Raw genomic sequence first — 20,412 nt, forward strand, 5'->3', positions numbered from 1 at the left:
GGGTAATTATATACTAACAATAACATATTGGTAATATCAACTTTGCATGTATAGCTTAAGCTAAAAATGCAGCTGTAAGAGCAGGTGTCTCAACCTGTCACAATCTTGCTATGTCTTTATTTTACATTCTAAATTTAGTGCCGAGTATCGTCAAGGAAACAGGTTGATCTCTTTCCTTATCCCACATACAGTAGATTGTGTGTTTGCCCTTTTACAGCCTGAAGCTCTGGCTCCGGGGCACAATTCTCTTCACTTGTGTGCTTTTGTCTAAGCATCACTTTCTGCCTCACTCGCCTCTTGTTCTCGTCTCTGCTGAGACTCCCCCCCCCCCCCCCCCAGGCTATTTTCCTCCCAATCCTCTCTCTAAGAGAATAAGAAATTCCAGTGGCAAAAGCAATCAGCGAGTTTCACTTTCAACCAGTTCCCAACGGACTTTGCTGTCAAATCAAATGTGGTCTCGTAGTACTCTAAATATTCAGTTTAACTATGTTCTTATACCCCACCCCCCCTTTCCTTATAACCTAGGGCTGTGATGACGTTTCTAACAAGCGACAGATGCAAAGAGAAAACAAATATTTCAGATTGAAATAGCGATCTTTACACGTTATGTCCTCCGTCTGCCTGCTGTAATACCCTCATCCTCCAGAAAACGGCTACAGTGTCGATTTTGCCCACAGCCGACAACTGTTTTCACTGAAAACAAAAAACTGTACATTGCTTATTTTGCATCAAACAACAGCAGAGTTAGTGACTAGCTGTTGCTCAAGAGCCAGTAAGTTCTCTCAGAAGTGGTTTTGAGTCTAGAACATTGTGACCCAAACATGAGGAGGCCACAGACAAGACTCCAAATGGACCACCTTGTTTCAACAGCTTTGTAAAATGCTGGGATGTTTTAAGAAACAACTGTTTTCCATCAACGTTGGCTCCAAGTGGCCAGAAAGAGACAAACTGTGGGAGGTTCAAAGAGGAACACTGACTTTGCTGCACCATGGGGATGAATGTGGTATTTATTCAACTAGCTAGTTATAGATATCACAGGAATTTAACTTTCAGTGATCAATTAACTTTGAATATCATCATTTTGCCAGTTCTTTCAAATAAGGTCATTTTCATTTCATACCAGTCTGTTGCTCTGACTCATCTGTATTGTATGTGTGCACCTTTTATGCATAAAGGCACCAACGTTACAGTCAGATCTCTGGTGCTCGGCCTCAGTTCTGCATTCGATCGCAGTCTGAGAAAACGTCAGGCCTGATTTCTCTTGTAGGATACGAGTCCTACTTTGATGTGACCTCCGGGGCCACAGAGCATGTGATTTCAAAGAAGACAGAGCCAAGAGATTTAAACAGAAAAAAACAGAGATAGTTTATTTGAAATGTACAAAAGCTATATACACACTCACACACACGCACACATGCACGCACACACACACACACATGCACACACTGGGCATAGTAAAAGTGAATGGAAGCATACACACAAACATTTGAAAGGCTATTTAGAAATTCAACAAACATAGTAACATGGATGAAGATGGAGGGCTTGTTCACGAATCCTGTCAGAAGCAGAATTTCCTTTTAGAAGTCCGAGTCCCTTCCTGGTCTCTCTGCAGTTCATCCAGAACCCAGGCAGAACCCATGGGATGCAGTGAGAGGAGGCGGCGTGAATGTGTTAATTAGGGCTGGATCTCAACTGAGAACACACAGAGGTACTTGTATATTCCTTTAGAGAATGCTCTTCATCAGACACGGGGGTTCATGTGCCCTGGCGGACTAATCCAGAGGCATATCCTTGTCCTTTCCAATTACTTACCCTTGTGAGATTGGACCATGGAGAGTTCATTCCTCTGATCCACAGGGCAAAGACGGAAATCAGTTCAGGTTCATCAGTGCCGTCCCCAAGAGCTCAGACCATGATCAAAAAGCACTTAATATCCGTGGACAATAATTTTGTACAACCATGTGTTTTAAACTTGGGCTGTCAAATGCTTTGCTTTGTAAAAAAGGTCTCAAATTTCTTGCACCTTGATTTTAATCTGTTCTATAAACTGTAAATTATCATGCACCTTTATTCCACAATCTAGGTGTAATTGAATCCTAGCATTAAAACCCATGTTGTGCACAGGACAGGTTGCTACGATAGCACTTTCCTATGCTGGAAGAAAATTGAAATAAGTGCATATATAACCTGCAATAGCAGCCAATGTTTACAGTTTGTTTCATAATAGGCATGTTTCCATTTTTACATGCATGGTGTTGATGTTGTTCTGTGAATTTAGCTGCAAACAAATTATATATGAAACTGTGGCTGTTCTCCTGAATCATTACAAATTCATTCTCACATGCTGAGTTGTGCACATGGACAGAATAACAAAGTAGTAATATGCTTTGACAAATGCCCTTAACGCCATTTAGGAAAAAAAATCAACCACTAAAGCTTTGACAGCCCGAGTTCAAACATGAAAAGTCTATAACATAACTTAAAGCAAGTACCATACAGTATAATCTATACACATTAAGGTCTTCATGAGAAAATATTTCCTGATATCTACATGTCATGATCCGTTTCCTGTGTTGTGACGTCAGATGCTCGATGTCCTCAGCAAGGCACGAAGTGAGCTGCTCTCAGTGCACCACTTTGTAAAGGGCAGCAAATACTGAATGGCAGTTGTTTGTGGATGCATTTATATACCCTGGACTATCATATATGTGTAGCTAATAAGTATGGCTTTTTAACAAATGATGATATAAAATGGTCTTTAGCTTGACTTTCTATTCAATTCCATTTAATGTAACATAGTATATTCTGAAGCACATATTACAAGATAAGCATTTTACTACAGACAATGACAAAGTTCATGAAATAACCGGTATGCCTTGTTCGATCAGTGCTTTCGTGTGTAGTCTCTATATTCCTGATGTGAAGCCTGGGTGGACGATGAGGTCTGTGATTGCTCTCAGCTCATCATGTTGAGGAACTTGCTTTCTTCAGCCAGAGCTGTGAGCATGGAGTTCATGTCACCGATGGCCATGTTGCCGATCCCCGCCGGTACCGACGCAAGTGTGACCGAGTTCCGAGGTGTGGTCAGACGGGAGGAGCTCTGGGAGAGGCTCGTCAGAAGCCCGGGACTCAAGGTGCCCGACATCAGGCTGGAGTGGTCCCCATCGTCCAGCATGGTGTCAAAGTCGATCTGGGCGTGTTCCGTACCTCCAGATCTACCAGTTGAAGAATCCACCGTACTGCTGGAGACCTGGTTGACTCCCGGTGAAGCCATGTTGGGTGCTGCGCTGTTGTTGCCGGCAGGAGCCTGGTTGGCACAGGGGGACATGGGGGCATCGAAGCTGACAGAAGTTGGCTCAAACATGTGAACCTGACCTGTATAGAACACAGAAGAGTTGCTGTTTTGGGCCACTGACCCACTGGGCCTCTTTGGGCTAGCCTCCGAAGTGTCATGCGTTGCCTTGGGTATTCGACTTGGTGGCATTAAGCTAGATCCTGTGTGTTGTCTGGCAATGGCCTTGGGCTCTGTGGGAGGCCGAGGTTGTAACATTCCTCTGCCTCCATTGTGGATGACGTGCTGCTGCTGCTGGGAAACAACGTTGTAATTATGCTGGAGATCCACTTGGTTCATGTGAGAATACCCATCAGCCTGTGTCCTTGCTCTGTAGGTTTGCAGTTCTGGATCTGTGGCACCGCTGCGGGTCGGTCTCATGCTGGTGCTCCCAGCTATAGAGTTTGGGATCGCCTCTTGGCCATATCCCTGCTGAGGACTCATTTGATCACTAAAGTTCACATTGTTACATTGCCTTTGTTGTTGATTCTGCTGGTGGTTAATGTTCATTGGCCTCTGGCTGTTGTGGTTGGCATATCCCTGCATAGACATATTCTGACTCATAGGCACTACCTGCTGGTTGCTACCCAAACCCAGACCTTGTGTCGGGAAGGATCCAAAATTGTTCCTCTGCTGAGCAACAGCTAGATTCCCTCTGACAGGATGCTGCTGTTGCCTGGAGAGCTTGGCTGTGGTGTCCACGGTCCCTGAGCTCACCTCATTCCACTGCACGGGCATGTTGTTCTTGTTCAGGTTGTCTGATGCTGCTGAGAAAGGCAGATCCTGACCAGATGGACGCATGGTGGCATCCACCATGGCCATCCTCCTCTGTGCATAAAATGATGTGGGTGGGGCCATGGCTGTCTGGTAGCCCTGAGTCTGATTGTTGGAATGATAGTCCACTTGCCCCGAGTTGTTACCCGAGTGGCTGGAATTCTGGGTTCTGAGGTATTGCATCACATCATCTGGAAGCACCATGTCCTCCTCTCCATTCTGCTCGCCCCCGGTCATCATTCCATCTACTGCCATGTTCTCCATGGCTACATTCTCAGAGATGCTAGGTGGTCTCGGGGCAAATGGGTAGCGTTGCAGGCTGCCATCAGAGCGAGTGTAGCCCTGCATGGCCAGCGCCTGGTGGCGTTCTGCAGCTGATGGACCCATGTTGGGATTCATGCTGTTCATGCTGTTATAGCGCTGGACCCTTGGAAAGGAGAACTGATCGAGTGTGGGACGGCGCACTGGGTCACTGGCACGGCGTGGGAGGCTGGCAGGTACCTCGTGGGGCATCATGCTCTGGGCGCCATATCCAATATCACTGCAGCGCCTGGGTGCAGCTCCAGAGGGCGGCTGATGGAATGGATGAGACGAGCCTTCCTGGGAGTCATTGTACAACGCCATGCGAGTCCTCAGGCTCATCCGCTCCATATTGGGCAGAGGAGTAGGCGGAGCTCCACCAGTGGCAGCAGCGTACTTTGCCTTGAGCCGATAATGCTGAGCTGGTGTCAGACTCAGGAGGCTTGGGAGACCTCCTCCGCCGGTACCGCTGCCCCCCCACTGGCTGGCCTCACTCGAGCGGCGGGACAGATCAGTGGAGATCGGGTCATAGGAGTCGGCAGAACTGATATTGTTATTGCGGTGATGACTAAACTGGGAAGTCTCACTGGAGCGACGGCTGGAGTAGCAGGGGGAAATCCCAGATGAGCGGCGGCTCATGGTGTAAGCGGAGCTGAGGGTGCTGGTGGTGCTGTCACGCCGCTCGTTCAACTGGTTCAGCAGAGTGACCTCACACGAAGGCTGGTCGCCGATGCGTTGGTTGTTGTTGTGCAGACCGGTTAGATTAGTCATCACATTGGAGCTCTCCAGCAGGGAACCTGGCAAATACAAGAAACAGGATTAAAGAATGACACCAGCTAATGTCATAGTTACAGTTATTTATTATTATTTTGCGTGAACATTACCGGACAATGCTACTAGATTCAAGATTCAACATTTTTATTGTCAAATGAACAGAGATAACATGAAGCAGTCGCTGGCAATGAAATACTTGGGTCACAGGATCTCTTTAAGCAATGCTCAGTAATTTCAACCAATAAAATTAAATTAAAATAGAAATAGTATAAAATAGAATATCAATAAAATAGAATAAAATAGAATATCAAAAATTTAAAATAGAAAATAAAATATATCTAAATATATATCTTTACAGATGAAGAGAAAAATAAAACAACAATAGTTCAATTTGTGCAGTAGTGCAAATATTCAAATATGCTTATTACGGTGCTGGTGCAAATATGCAAATATGCCAGGGTGCTGGTTTGGTGGAGTTATTGCAGTTCAGAGGAGTTTAAAAGTCTTATGGCCTAAGACATGATGCCATGTAGTCATCTTGTACCTTCATTTCACAGTCAAGGCACTCTGCTTTTAAAAGGACAACGTACCGAGTGCAGGTATGGGAGGCAGCTTCATACTGATGCGTTGGCCCTGTGGAGGCTGCGGTGCCGAGTTGCCCCAGGGGCAGGAGTCCCTCACGCTCTTCAGCCTTTCCTTCTTGATGTTTTCCAGCTTGATGGTGACCCCGCCACCATGACCCACGCCGGCTTTCCTCAACTGAAGACCCATCCCCCCCAGCTGTCCCCCTGCAGGGACGGTGGAGTCCACCAGGGGGCACTCGTCCTGAGCACTGAGGTCCCCGAAGCTGCCCCCGCTGTGCATGGCCATCTCTACCCCACTGTCGTTGTTGTTGGCGCTGCCGAGAGGCGACGGCTCACTGCTACACGACGAGTGGCCACCAGGACTGGACTGATATGTCTGGAGATTGGAGACAATGGAGATTTGATGTTAGAGTTATGCTTGATATGATGTAATCTTGATTATAGATGATAGTGATAAAGTAAAAAACGATACTGTCACACCCTGGCAACACATGGAAAATATTGTATCTGCATATATAATGTGAAGATGGTAAATGAGGTGAAGTTTAAAATAATAAATGAATAAAATGAAACTGGTCTCAAAGCTACAGTCTCATGCCAAGTTCAGACAAGTCCCTGATGTGTTCTTCAATGTAGAACGACTATCACAGTTAAAAAATTCCAATTGTGCCGATACTTGTAATAACTAATGTAGGACTATAGTTTCATAATCTCATCACTTAAAGATGAGCTTGATTTATTTACAACAAGAAAAACAAGTGGATAATAGATGAGTTCTGTGAGCAACAATCCAGAGGAAGCAGTAAATCAGACTGGTCTAAAATGAACTCAAATCTTGATCACAGCTTGATGCTGGCACTATTTGTACAGTACACATGTTAAAACAGTCCCAGCCTTTGAATATTAATGTGACGGGGACTTTTATCATCTGCCGACCACAGAGGCTACAGCCAGTGATCTTGTGGATGGAAAAAATGCAGTTTAATGGCAGCTCGTGGATGTTAGTGCCTCCACACATGCATATACTGTGTGTCCTACATACAAAGAAACTCTTATGAATCTGTATTATCATGCAAAATGTTGTTTTAAATCATGCAAGAGTGCAACAGGAGAAGACACATTGCTCATTTCCCATGCTGAGCTGCAGGAAGACAGAGGGACAGTTTGAGAGCTCACCTCAGGGAAGTCTGTCCGTTAGGAAGGTTAGAAGGGAAAGAGAGAATCAAGTTCAAGCAACAACAGGAGAGGTGAGTTTGGAAGGATGCAGGCAGTGCAGGTAATACACATTTAACCTTAAGAGAAATATTAGTAAAGTGGAAAACAGTGAGGAAAATAAGTCGGTGCCTCTCTTTTGTTGGTTTAGGAATATAGAAGCCATGCAATTATACCATCATGTTATTTTAAAAAGTGCTGAACGTGGTTGGAATCAGTTAAAATCCCAAAGATTTAATTCAGTTATCATGAATTAAAACACTGCACACACTTTTTTAATGAACTGAAACGAGTTGTGTGGAGTGATTTATTACGGGACTCACCATGGAGGTCTCCGTCTTGATGGATTTGATCTGAATGCAGTCATCCTGGCCTCTGGAGGTGCTGTTGGCCTCAATCTTGCCGTCCACTACTCGTGCACCGTGCTTGGAGTTCGCCTCGTTCTCTCCGTTGCCCTTGGGCAGCTGCTGTCTCGGGGGGGCGTCGCTGCGTTGCTTCTTGGTGACGTGCGCTTCCGGGCCGTGCACGGTCTTCACGTGCTTCCTGAGAGAGCTGGGGTCCGTGTAGCGCTTGGTACACCCCGCGATCTTGCACACATATGGTTTCTGCCAAGAGGGATTTAACATAAGCCTTATTGCGCAAAGGAGGAAATTGTGACTCAACCTCAGACGAGTATGGAAATTATTATTGTGCAATACCGCAGTTTATCACAGGCCAACGGCATAAGAAAGTCTGACGTGTGCTAAAGTTGTACTATGAATATAAGAATGATTATGCAACGGCTAAAACTTTCATTCAGCAAAGAGAACAAATACAACACGACAGAAATAAATACAAACTAGACAGTAGAGCACAAAGCTTTGTGTTGATTTAAAGATAATTTGAAGTGTGTGTTTTCTGTGTGTGTGTCAGACAGTGTTTACCTCGTTTGAGTGTGTGCGGTTCTGGTGCTTGGCCCGGTCCGAGGCGTTGGAGAAGGCCTTGTTGCAGCCTTCATGTTCACACACGTACGGCTTCTCTCCGGTGTGGGAGCGCAGGTGAGTCTTGAGGTTCTCCAGGCGAGAGTAAGCTTTGGCACAGCCCTCAAACTGCAGACAGACAGACAGACAGTTATTCAAATGTAATCTACTCTTGGGCTCTTACCCCCCTTCTGTCGTGTGCCACACTAAAGCAAAGCACTGCTACACTGTGGTAAAAAAGGGCGATTATGTGATATATCTAAACTAAGTGTGCGGCAGAGCCATTTGTCTGTTTTACTGAGACAAAGAAAAGTCAACGTTCTGCCTTTGTATTCCCTTTTATTGTACAAGCTATAATTCGGTATTCCTTCTGAGCAGTTACTCTGAATGTAATTGGCTCTGAAATTAAAAGAGAATCAAATTAGACTCGCTCAGAGACGGGATATAAAAGTCAGAAGATTCCAGCTTAAAAGAGCAGACTAAAGAGGAGCCCGAGTGTTGTGAGAGGATGCACGTGGGACTTTAGAACAGAATATACAGCGGGGTCTTAATAAGGACCCTTGGCCCCCTGCTTGTCTGCAGGATTTTAATTACACGCCCACGCTGTCAATCAGCTTTCTTAACTCTCTCTTTTACATCTGTTTTAATGCATTCACCAGAGCCTGTGAGCTTTGAAGCCAAGAAAACAGAAAACCTCAATCTGATCTTCACACAGCAAATGAAGGCTCGAGTAAAATCCCTATGATTTATTGACTGGGAAATAGTGTATCTCTGGTTCTGAGTGCAAAAAGAAAATCTCATGAAGTTTTTTTCTTTTACATCTGAGAGATGATTCAGAATAACCAGCTGCTAATGCGGCTGAAGAACAGGGAAGTTCCATTTTCTTGTCTACCACTTAACTAGTTAGTTAAAGAAGGTTTCTTTAGGAAGCTGGATCCGGGATGTGGGTGGTTTGTGTTTGGGGTAGTTTTATTTTATTCATTTATGTTATTTTATTTTATTTTATTTCCCTGTGATTTTATTACATACATATGTTATTGTTTTTGTATTAATGACCTATTGTATATTTGTGTTTGTTTATTTAATATTTTCATATATATATATATTTTTTCTATTTTATTATTTGACTTATTCCTAGTTATTATTTTTCCTTTATTGTTTACCTTTGTGTGTCTATATACATTGACAGGTATGAGTACATGTAAATATATATGTTGTTATTGATTACTGTAACATTGATCTGTACCTTGCTACATTTCTCAGTAAAATAAAAAGTTGATCACAAAAAAACTAGTTAGTTAAAGTTACCCTAAAGATTGTACCTGTGATTTCATCTTGTCAGCTTTAGCTCTGAGAGTTTAAAGGTTCAGTGTGTAGAATTTAGTGACATCTAGTGGTGAAGTTGCACGTTGCAGCTGAACACTCCTCTTCAGAACATGAAAGAGAACCTGTGGTAGTTTCAGTTGTCATAAAAACTCAAAAGTTGTTTATTCTGTCCAGTCTGGGCTACTGTAAAAAAAATGGCAGCCTCCATAGAGAAAGAACCCGCTCCTGATGTAAATATAAAGTATTTTAATATAAAGAATGGCTAGGATCCTTCCTTTCTGACTAAAGGTGAGAAGAACTTGTTGACTCAGGTTTTCAGATTCCTTTTCTATCGCAGGTCCCCAACTTTAAATGTGAGTCTGATTCTCTGGAGCAGTCCTGTAACTACACAGTCTCATGGTGGCGTGAGGTTTCTTACCGTGCATTTATGCGGCTTCTCGCCCGTGTGGCGCCTCATGTGGACGACCAGCATGTACTGCGCCTTGAAGGGCTTCTGCTCCCGGGAACACTCGTCCCAGCGGCACACAAACTCCTTCTTCTCGCCGTGGATGTGGTCGTTGTTGATGTGCTGAGGAGACGACAAATCCAACTCAAGTCAATTATCACAACTTGGCAGAACATGTGTAGGGGATACAGGGGAGTACAGGTTGTGTGTGAGCTTGTTTAAAAGACACAGACACACACATAGACGTTGTGAGTGATGGTGCCATCCATTATGGCTGACAGTTATTATGCATCTGTCAACAGGACACAGTCACTTTGAAAGCACTGTGTGTTTTCTCAGGCTGTGTGTGTGAGTTTCTCAAGGAAGAGGAACTTCCTCAGATCCCAAGTGAAAGTGGCGAGGAAGAAGATTCTGTGACCACCTTGTATTTATTGCCCATTCTCCTCTGTTTTACCAGATCAGGAAGTCAGGGGACACAAGGTCTCATTTCCTTCTGTGTAAGCAGTAAACTTACAAACAGGTTCTAGTCAAAATTTGAGATCTGAGTGAATTCCAGTGTATGTTTTCAACCTTTCTCGTCTTAAAGGGATTCAGCTCCTCCTCCTACACTGTGCATACATGTGAGAGAACGGCCGATTACCTTCACAGTCGTCTCAATCATGTCCTCAGATACAACACGAGTTACAACACGAGACGTTTCCGAGCAGACACAAACTTCAGAACTCTCATCCTGTGTACCACATGCAAATATCCACACGCCCAGAGGAACCACTTCATTTCCTGAGGACATCCAGACCCACAATGCTCCACTTATGTGGTCACGTCTCTTCACCAGCGAAAAAGCTCCGTGGTCGACGGTTCTGCTGAGATCTATTCTGAGTGAGGGAGGAGGAATGGAAGCAAGTGTGTGGCCCGAGAGCAGGCCTCTATTTTCAGGTTACACGCCGCTGTGAATCCATAATTTTTGGCTCTTGAAACAGGATTAACTTAACTTGGGTTAAGCGGGAGCTGAGGAACCCGCAGGTGTATGTGTGTTTGGTTGATGTGGCGAGAGGTTGTGTGTGAATCCCTGGAGGCGCTGTCAGGAGTTTCTGTTAGAGAACAGCTTTTTACAGCCTTGGATTTCTGCTTGTGTGTTTTTATGAAGTTGATGGAAAGCACATTTCAGAATCACTATGGACCGATCACTATCCTGGCAAACTTTCACAGGGCTCGTGGATGGGGAGCTGGACCCGGGGAAAAAGTTCTGAAAGGTAACTCTGGTCCTGACCCGCAGCTGCCCATAGTGACATGCAGTCAGAAAGTGAAAATCTAAAAAGTCGGAAAAAACATGGGAGCATGAGGTTCTATAACTCCAGAGCTGCTGGCATGATGAAGGATTTATAGCCCCCCCCCCCTCTGGGCTTCAGGGGTTGGGGGGTGTCGCTGGGAGTGAGAGGTCAGGGGTCAGGGGTCGCGGGTACTGAGGGGTTGGTGGGGCACAGCTGCTTGAATGTGGCGAGAGCAGGCGCTGCGTGTGTCAGCTCCACAGGAACAGATCAGTTACTGCACCGAGTTCTGACCGGACTCAACCAGCACCGACTTAATGAGGCAAAGAGACGCTGTCTGAACTTCTCACTTGTTACACAGAAAGATGCAATAACTCTAATGGTAAAGTTTGTTGTTAACTTTCATTAAAACAAAGGAAAACTCATAATACTGATGAGATGAGTGGCATCCAGAGCAACCAAGAATTATATTGTTTATAATCTATTGTCTTAAATGATTGATTAATAGTTGACAATTCAGTTGCAGAAAGAAATATCTGTTTATTGTGTAACTGATGATCCATCCTCACATGCTCTGGTTTGTCCAACCATCAAAATAACAAGATGTTTGAGAGAACTTTCCTTCAAATATAGTACGATTTTTAATTCATTAATCACTTCATTCACTTATTGTTGGAGCTTTTCAGTGGAATTTCCGGGGTCAAGGTCGACCCATGCTTATGGTAAAGTTTGTTGTTAACTTTCATTAAAGCAAAGGAAAACTCATAATACTGATGAGACGAGTGGCATCCAGAGCAACCAAGAATTGTATTTATTTCTGATTAATTGTTTATGATCTATTTTCTTAAATGATTGGACATTTAATAGTTTTGACAATTCAATTCCAGAAAAAACATATGTTTAGTGTGTAACTGATGATACACCCTCCCATGTTCTGGTTTGTCCAACCAGCAAAATAACAAGATGTGTGAAAGGACTTTTATTCAAATATAATACGATTTTTAATTAATTAATCACTTCATTCACTTATTGGTAATTTACTTAGTTACAGAAAGTACACTGACAACTGACAAACGTGCTATAACAATTATTTGATCACGAAAGACTCACATGCTGGTTCCAGCTGTTGACAGATGTCTTAAGATTTCCATATTTTTTACCTCTACTGGGAATGTTTGCTTATACCTACAAGTCAGATGTATCCACGTGTACAGAGCAACAAAAGCAAAATATCAACTTTCAATTCTAAGGTCCACATTAGCCCAGACTCTCAAGATTACTGATGATACACCCTCCCATGCTCTGGTTTGTCCAACCAGCAAAATAAAAAGATGTGTGAAAGGACTTTTCTTCAAATATAATAAGATTTTTGATTCATTAATCACTATATTCACTTATTGTTGGAGCTTTTCAGTGGAATTTCCGGTGTCAGGGTCGACCCACGCTTCCTGCTGTCGGGCAGTATCATTAAAGTTCCTCAGTGTCGGCCACTCAAGCTTCACACTCACATGGACGAGCTGGTCCTGGGTGTCGTACTCCTTGCTGCAGCCCTCCCAGTGGCAGTTGGTCTCATACACGGCCTCGGGCTCCTGCTTGCACTCGTCTTTATCCAGATCCTCACTCAAGTCCAAGATTCCCCCCCCATGGTCCTGGTGGGAAGAACGCAGAGCAACACTTTTTTTATAGATCAGCAGCAAAGAAAGTGTTATAACTCTTGGATCCATTAATGCACGGAATAAAAAGACACACGATGGCTGGTCAATACGTTGGAGGAACATTCAGGACTAGTTTGCATTTGTCTTATCTTATCTCTGTTTCTAACACCTCTCGTCATTAATTAAAGCTGCATTTTTATTCAACATCTATAATCAATTAACACCAAATGAGCAAACTGCAGTTAGAGAGACGGCTCTTTTCCCACTGTGAGAAGCTGAAGCTGCGATGGAGATTCCTCAACTTACAAGGAAAGGAATCCTGCAGTAAATAAGGATGTTTTTAAAAATAAATAAAATAAATCTAGAAATTAGTACATAAAGCATTAAGTACTCAAAAGGCACTTCTGGCAAGAATGAGTGTTATAATATGGGAAATATATTTAAGTGTGTATTTACAGACGTCAGTATTCATGATTGAAAATCAACAATTACTATATATTATATCACCTCAATATTAACAGCTATGTACCACTTCAGATTGTCAAAACATTTCCTTGTTCTTTCATTCTCATATTCATACAGACGACATTGGTCTTCAAATATATAACAGGCTATCTACATTTAATTGTAAAATACAATATTATAAAGTTAGAGGGGAAAGCAGCATTGAAGTCAGCAAGCGTTCTATTTTATTCCCTTAAGAGATGTAGGTCCTGAGCTTCTGTTTGATGGCACCACAGCAGATTGGACACTTGATGAGTGACTTTGAACACTCGCTGAATAAATAAAGACTATTTTTGCATCTGCATTTACAACTGGATCTTGTTTAGTTTATTGTCTTACCTGACAAGTGGGAGAGATGGGCAGGGGACCCTCAGCTTCCGTCTTGACCTTTGACCTCTTGGTGATCAGTGGGTTGACCGTGCTGCTCACTGCTGGGTCTCCACTGGCATTCTGAAACACACACGTGAGAGAACGCGTCATGGAACAGACATTCTACTGACGTGGATCTGGAATTCTGAAAACCTCCTTGAGCCAGATAAGGAGGTAGAATAATATGCTTCCTGTTTTGTCCTCCATGCATTCTGTGCCAAACCAATCATTCCATTAATCCTCTCACACACCGGCCTCCTCATACATCTGTCAATGTGTCCATTAGTCCTCCCACTCGATCGCCTTTAATCAGTCTTTCAGTTTATAGACTCTCTCAGACAGACACTACTCCTTTCCACGCAGTCATCACACAGAGCGGCTGGGGGGGGGGTTCACATTATTAAGTCACAAAGTTAACATCCAATTGTTTCTTGGCTTCGCAATCGGTTGCAAACGTGACGTGAGGCACCGCGGCCCATAAGTCAGACCGGGACCTGCCGCCGAGACTAAACAGTTTAGACTGCTTTATGAACGGCAAAGCCACAAGGAAATATGAAAGAAGAGGAGTTATTACCCAGGGTGCAGAGCGGGTCGGGGGCTGGGGGGGGAAGGGGCTTTGATCTGCCAACAGATTCCGAACAAGACAGAAAGACAAAGACTCGGAAGGCCTGTTGAAGCTCTAATGGAGATGAAAAGAAAGGAAAGATATAAACGAGTGAGAGAGAGAGAGGGAGGGAATGTGTGTGTCTGTGTGTTTTAAGGTTCATTGGAGGGCGTCCAACATTGAAGGGGGGGGGGGTCTACTAATCCCACCCAGACACCACAGAGCGGTTCTGGGGGCCTCGATGATTCATTCAGTGGCTGGAAACCAAAAGGGAAATATGGTTCTGATCAGTGTTGAAACAGAGCTGGAGTTGTGTCTGTGCGTGTGCATGAATGGAGGATGTGTCTTTGTCTTTTATGTGTGTGTGTGTGTGTGTGTGTGTGTGTGTGTGTGTGTGTGTGTGTGTGTGTGTGTGTGTGTGCGCATGAGAAAGGTGCAAATATTTATTCCTCGATACTTGGAGAGTGTCGGTTTGTGTCCGCACACAGACACACACACACAGACACACACACACACACAGAGCTGGAGGCAGCGAGGGCTGGAGAGATTCACTGAGTGGGAAGTTTACATTAGGAATAGCTGTGGTGTATATAATGGGCTGGATGGAGAGAGACAGAGGAGAGGAAGACAGATGGAAGTGGGACAGAGTCTCCAGCGTACTCCTTCTGACCTGAGACACAATTTACAGGAAATACAACTGACAACTGACAAAAGTGCTATAACTATTGTTTGATTAGGAAAGACTCACATTCTGGTTCCAGCTCATCAAACGTGAGGATTTGTCTCATCGAGCTTTTAACAGATGTCTTAAGATTTCCATATTTTGTACCTCTACTTGGAATGTTTGCTCACACCTACAAGTCAGATGTATCCAGAGCTACAATAGCCAATTATCAACTTTCAACTCTAAGGTCCACATTAACCCAGACTCTCAAGAATACTGGTTTTCAATAAGTCTGCATCTGTTCCCTGTGACAGCTTCGTCTGTATTTCAACACCTGACACAATCAGATCTCTGTAGGTGGAATGAGGAACGGGAATCTCCCAGCGTGTCCATCAACAGGAGTTCAATTCCCTGTTACACGTCACATGGCAGCTACCTGCCTCGGGATCAAGTCTTTGCATGTTTTCATCCGGCTCAGCTTAACATTTACAGACCTTGTATCTGGTCACATAGATCATATATAAAGGCTAGATGTCTCGTCTGCGTTGCCGGCCAACGGAGACGTTGGGAGAGAGATGTAGATATGACACTGCATACTTATGAATAATTATGTTATTTTCTAAAAAAAATGAATAATTTGTGCAGTGTCATAACTACATCTATGACGTCTAAAAATCGGTTGAAAATTGAGCAAGTTATGGTTATTTACCACTACCAACACAATGATATTGGTGAGCGAGATGCCCCCCAGCAAGATGGCCGCCATGTGCGGACGTCCGGCTCCGTCGAACGAGACATCTAGTCTTTATATATAAATCTAAGGTCCCATGGATCAGGAAACTTCCCATTGACCCTCAGTTGACCTTACACTCTATCTATGCCTCCGTTCCTACCTGGTTTGCCTCCGAGTGGGAGATGTTGTGCGAGGTGGACATCGGTGAGGCGGTGAGCGGGTGCTGGCGAGCGGAATACGAGGACGGCGACGGCTGAATGAGAGTAGGGGCGTGGCCGAAGGCGTTGAGACTCCTCTGCTGGGACAACAGCTGCTGGTAGGCCATCGGGTTGATGGGATGAGGGAAACTGAAGGAGGGGCTGGGCACAAGGGAAGAGGAAACAATGAGCCTGTGATGGAAGGTCAGATACAAGCATTCTCCAAACTTACAGTATTCTACAGTCGGGTGTGAATCATGAATCGGGGGCTCACTCTGAATACCTGATGCCTCCGACCGAGAGGTGCCCGTAGGAGCTGCTGGCGGCCGAGCTGGAGCGGGAGTTGTTGATGTAGGCCACCAGCGAGTTGGGCGAGGTGCGGATCATGGTCTGCAGGTCGATGCTGGCGTCCGACAGGGGGGAGATGGACAGGGCTCTCTTCCTGCTCAGCCGGGGGGTCAGCCGAGGACTGGAGAAACGAGAGACTGGACACAAAGACACAACAACAGCGTCATCTCAGTGGACATCTTCACAAAGAAATCAACTGGCTGTAAAGAAGCGTGCAGCATGGAAATGGTCGTGCCTCATGTTGGCTAGACTGGAGAACCATTACATCTTCACACGGCCTCAATGGAAACCAGCATTTATACTGGACCTTGTTAGAAGAAACATTTAGCCCCAAGCAGTCGTGTGGAGTTCATAGCCGATGCTAAGCTACACTCTATCTCCTGCATCTCTTTATCCATGATTGAGGATTGTTCATCTGTTCATCTAGCCTATTTCCATACATTTATCCATAAATTGTAAAATATGTTTACAGATGATTCCGATTGTTTGGCTAACTATTTATATCTCTGGCATTGCATTAGCGTTTTTTTACAAACTTTTTTCTCATCTTATTCTACAGAACAATGCCACGTGCACTATCTCATGTGTGGAGACATTTCACCCCATCCAATGTAGAAGGAAAGGCTGTGTACATTAGCAAATACTGTGCAAAGACCTATGTTAAGAATGACACAACGATGCAGAAGCATATAGTCAAGTGCCCAAAGTTTCCTCAGGGCTCAAATCAGCCTATGACCAAACAAAATGTTTATATTTATGTCTGTATATGACAAGGTAAATACAGTTAGTATAAATTACCCACAACATTTCCAGTTTATTCCCGTTCATTCCCGTTAATTCCCGTATATTCCCGTTAATTCCCTTGGAAAGTTTCCAACTTTGAATATTCCCGGAATTTTGCAACCCTCACGCCTCATGTTGGCTAGACTGGAGAACTACAGCACATTCCCAGTGCTTCCATTAAGTCTTTACATGGCCTCAATGGAAACCAGCATTTATACAGAACCTTGTTAGAAGAAACATTTCGCCCCGAGCAGTCGTGTGGAGGTCATAGCCGATGCTAAGCTACACTCTATCTCCTGCATCTCTCTCTCTCTCTGTCACATACACACACACACACACACACACAGACACACACACACACACACAAGGCACCCCTGTTTAACATTCGCATCCTTTTATGCATAATGAATCGCCCCAATCATTCTCAGTAATTACGGTGATAGGAATCTCTTTCTGACCGCTGTACTCGGCCGAGTTAAAAGGAGGCAATTTAAACAAATTGATCTGAGAATACCATTAAAAAAGAACAAGGTAGAGTTCACGGCCTCCTGCTAAACCTGGTGGTTGCACTATTTATATATTCTGGTAGAAAAGATCAGAAGAGAGAGAAGTGGGGACGGCTACTTTCCCATGAACTTAAAACAGAAAGCAATTTGTTTTTCCATACATACTGAGAGTCCATCACGTGTGTGCACTTATTAGGGACATTTCTGGGGCTTGTAGCTCCCACAGAGACAGACAGAGACAGACAGAGACAGAGAGAGACAGACAGAGACAGAGAGAGACAGAGAGAGACAGAGAGAGACAGAGAGAGACAGAAAGAGACAGACAGAGACAGAGAGAGACAGACAGAGACAGAGAGAGACAGAGAGAGACAGAGAGAGACAGAGAGAGACAGAAAGAGACAGACAGAGACAGACAGAGACAGACAGAGAGAGACAGAGACAGAGACAGAGACAGAGACAGAGACAGAGACAGAGAGAGACAGACAGAGACAGAGACAGAGAGAGACAGAGACAGACAGACAGAGACAGAGACAGAGACAGAGACAGAGACAGAGACAGAGACAGAGACAGAGACAGAGAGAGACAGACAGAGACAGAGACAGAGACAGAGACAGAGAGAGACAGAGAGAGACAGAGACAGAGACAGAGACAGAGACAGAGACAGACAGAGACAGAGACAGAGACAGAGACAGAGACAGAGACAGAGACAGAGACAGAGACAGAGACAGAGACAGAGACAGAGACAGACAGAGACAGAGACAGAGACAGAGACAGAGACGGAGACAGAGACAGAGACAGACAGAGATAGACAGAGACGGACAGAGACAGAGACAGAGACACAGACAGAGACAGAGAGAGAGACAGAGAGAGAGAGACAGAGACCGATGGAGAGAGAGACAGAGACAGAGACAGAGAGAGACAGAGACAGAGACAGAGACAGAGACAGAGACAGAGACAGAGACACAGACACAGACACAGACAGAGACAGAGACAGAGACAGAGACAGACAGAGACAGAGACAGAGACAGAGACAGAGACAGAGACAGAGACAGAGACAGAGACAGACAGAGACAGAGACAGAGACAGAGACAGACAGAGACACAGAGACAGAGACAGAGACAGAGACAGAGACAGAGACAGAGACAGAGACAGAGACAGAGACAGAGACAGAGACAGAGACAGGTCAGTCATTGGGGACAAACAGGTGCTCGGCTGTGTGAGGGGACAGACAGCAGGACTGGTGTGTGTCAGCACACACGTGTAATTAGGTCTCACTGCCGACTTCATCAGAGGTGCGTGAGGCAGGAAACCCATAATAGGCCCATCACAACACACCTAAGCACATGCACAGGGACCTAACACACACATACACACAGACACACACACATACACACAGACACACACACACACAGACACACACACTTGTGCTGCATGTCCTCTCCACCAAGCCTAGGTTGTTTCACACATGCGGTTGGTTTGTAGATGAGCGTTTCTTCATTTCATTGCCTCTTATATTCTTATGATATTACTACGAGCATCACTAACTTCAACAGAGTTCTCAACACTAATAAAACATTTTATCATAGGAGGAGAAGACTGGAAACAATCCTGTGAGTCTGGGAAACTCCCAGTCCGACCAGTGAGGCTTAAAAAAGTGTTTTCACTCGGCAAAGAAACTGAACCATGTTTCAGTTTCACCTCTTTTGATCACACACAATTTGGGTTATTTTGTTCTATACTAATCGGAAAAATCTGAAGGTCTGGAGCAAACAAGGAAGGTGTGAAGCGATTCTAGATGTTGATAAAAGTGACAACACCTCAGGCCAAATGAATCTAGGCACCAGCCATAATCACCACAACAGACCGACAGCAGTAAACCCGGGTCTCACTGCCCAAACTGTTATGTTTGGAGGTGGCAAGTCGTAAAGCAGAGGCATGTGCACTTGGTTAAAAGGCCCCTGGGAGCTTCAGAGAGCAGACTACAGTAGGCTGGGGCCCGAAAGAACAAAATAAAGACTGGTAAAGATGATAGAAACGTGTATGAGAGAGTTAAGAGTTGGTAAAAAACAACCAATGGTCTTTGAATTGACCTCTTTAGGGCTAATAAATAAAATACGTCATCTTTCATTGGTCACTAGAAGGTTGGGAGCAGATTAACGGAGAGAGGCAGGAGAGGAGTAAAGCAGAGGATGTGGAGGAGGTTGGGGGGGAGGAGGGAGGAGGCAATCCTCTTCCTGGGAACATGGGTCGTCATAAATGAGAACTTCACTCTTAAACAAAGTTTGCATTGCTCCATACGGGCGGAGCAGCTGCTGGGATTAGCTCCGTCTGCAGTGGGGCGAGCTCGCTGGCTTGCCAACAAATTTAATGGGAGATAAGTGTATTAATACCCCCCCACCCCCCTTTATAAAGCAGGAAGCAGGCCTCACAACCTGGTGGCCTGGCGCCTGCCTCACCCTTCTGGGCTCCGTGCCCAACAAACACCGCCCTCCACCTCCATCCTCAAACCACCCACTCCATCTCTACACCTCCACCTCAGCTCGGAGGAATCCTCGATGCCTCTAGCAGCAGATTAGACGTCTGAGACACGATGAGATACAAACTACTGCTGCTTTACTTTAGTTTCCCCCGATGTTGTACTTGGTCTGTCTGAATATGACCTGGAATAAATCTCACATCAACACACATCAACACACAACTCTTACCACTTGGTGAGTGGAGAGTTTTATCTGTGGCGGTTATAATTGAAAGGGTGAGCAGGTTCCGGCCCGGAGTGAGAAAACAGCTGTCGCCCAGGCAGTGGTGGTAGTATGGCAAGTGTGGGTACGTGTGTGTGTATATATATCTGAGTGTGTGTCTATTGTAAGTGTGTAAGTGTGTGTGAGTGTGTGCCATTGGTCTGTGGACTCCGCCGGCTGGTTGTAATTGTGGGATCTGGATTTATATAGAGTCATAATTACAGGCGCCCCAGTGCACATTGATACAGTAAAAACTAAATAAAAAAAAGAAAAACAAAAGAGAATAAACCCATAAAATGAATAAACCATAAAATGTACAGTATATTATATGTACTGTG

At 44.6% G+C, this 20,412-nt stretch overlaps 1 protein-coding gene across 1 annotated transcript in view; it reads right to left on the minus strand.

Moving 5' to 3' along the window:
- Positions 1–2,875: 2,875 nt before the first annotated feature.
- The window catches only part of gli2a (GLI family zinc finger 2a), a 63,943-nt gene continuing 46,406 nt past the window's right edge, over positions 2,876–20,412 (minus strand). The window contains exons 5-13 of the mRNA XM_061088769.1: positions 15,983–16,184; positions 15,663–15,861; positions 13,472–13,582; positions 12,482–12,622; positions 9,679–9,828; positions 7,899–8,063; positions 7,299–7,580; positions 5,770–6,139; positions 2,876–5,202 (exon numbers count right to left, since the gene is read on the minus strand). Coding sequence (XP_060944752.1) covers positions 2,957–5,202; positions 5,770–6,139; positions 7,299–7,580; positions 7,899–8,063; positions 9,679–9,828; positions 12,482–12,622; positions 13,472–13,582; positions 15,663–15,861; positions 15,983–16,184 — 3,866 coding nt within the window. The 3' untranslated portion in view covers positions 2,876–2,956. The remainder of the gene's footprint in view (positions 5,203–5,769; positions 6,140–7,298; positions 7,581–7,898; positions 8,064–9,678; positions 9,829–12,481; positions 12,623–13,471; positions 13,583–15,662; positions 15,862–15,982; positions 16,185–20,412) is intronic.

Source organism: Limanda limanda, chromosome 16 (assembly GCF_963576545.1).
Source record: "Limanda limanda chromosome 16, fLimLim1.1, whole genome shotgun sequence".
Classification (NCBI taxonomy): Eukaryota; Metazoa; Chordata; class Actinopteri; order Pleuronectiformes; family Pleuronectidae; genus Limanda; species Limanda limanda.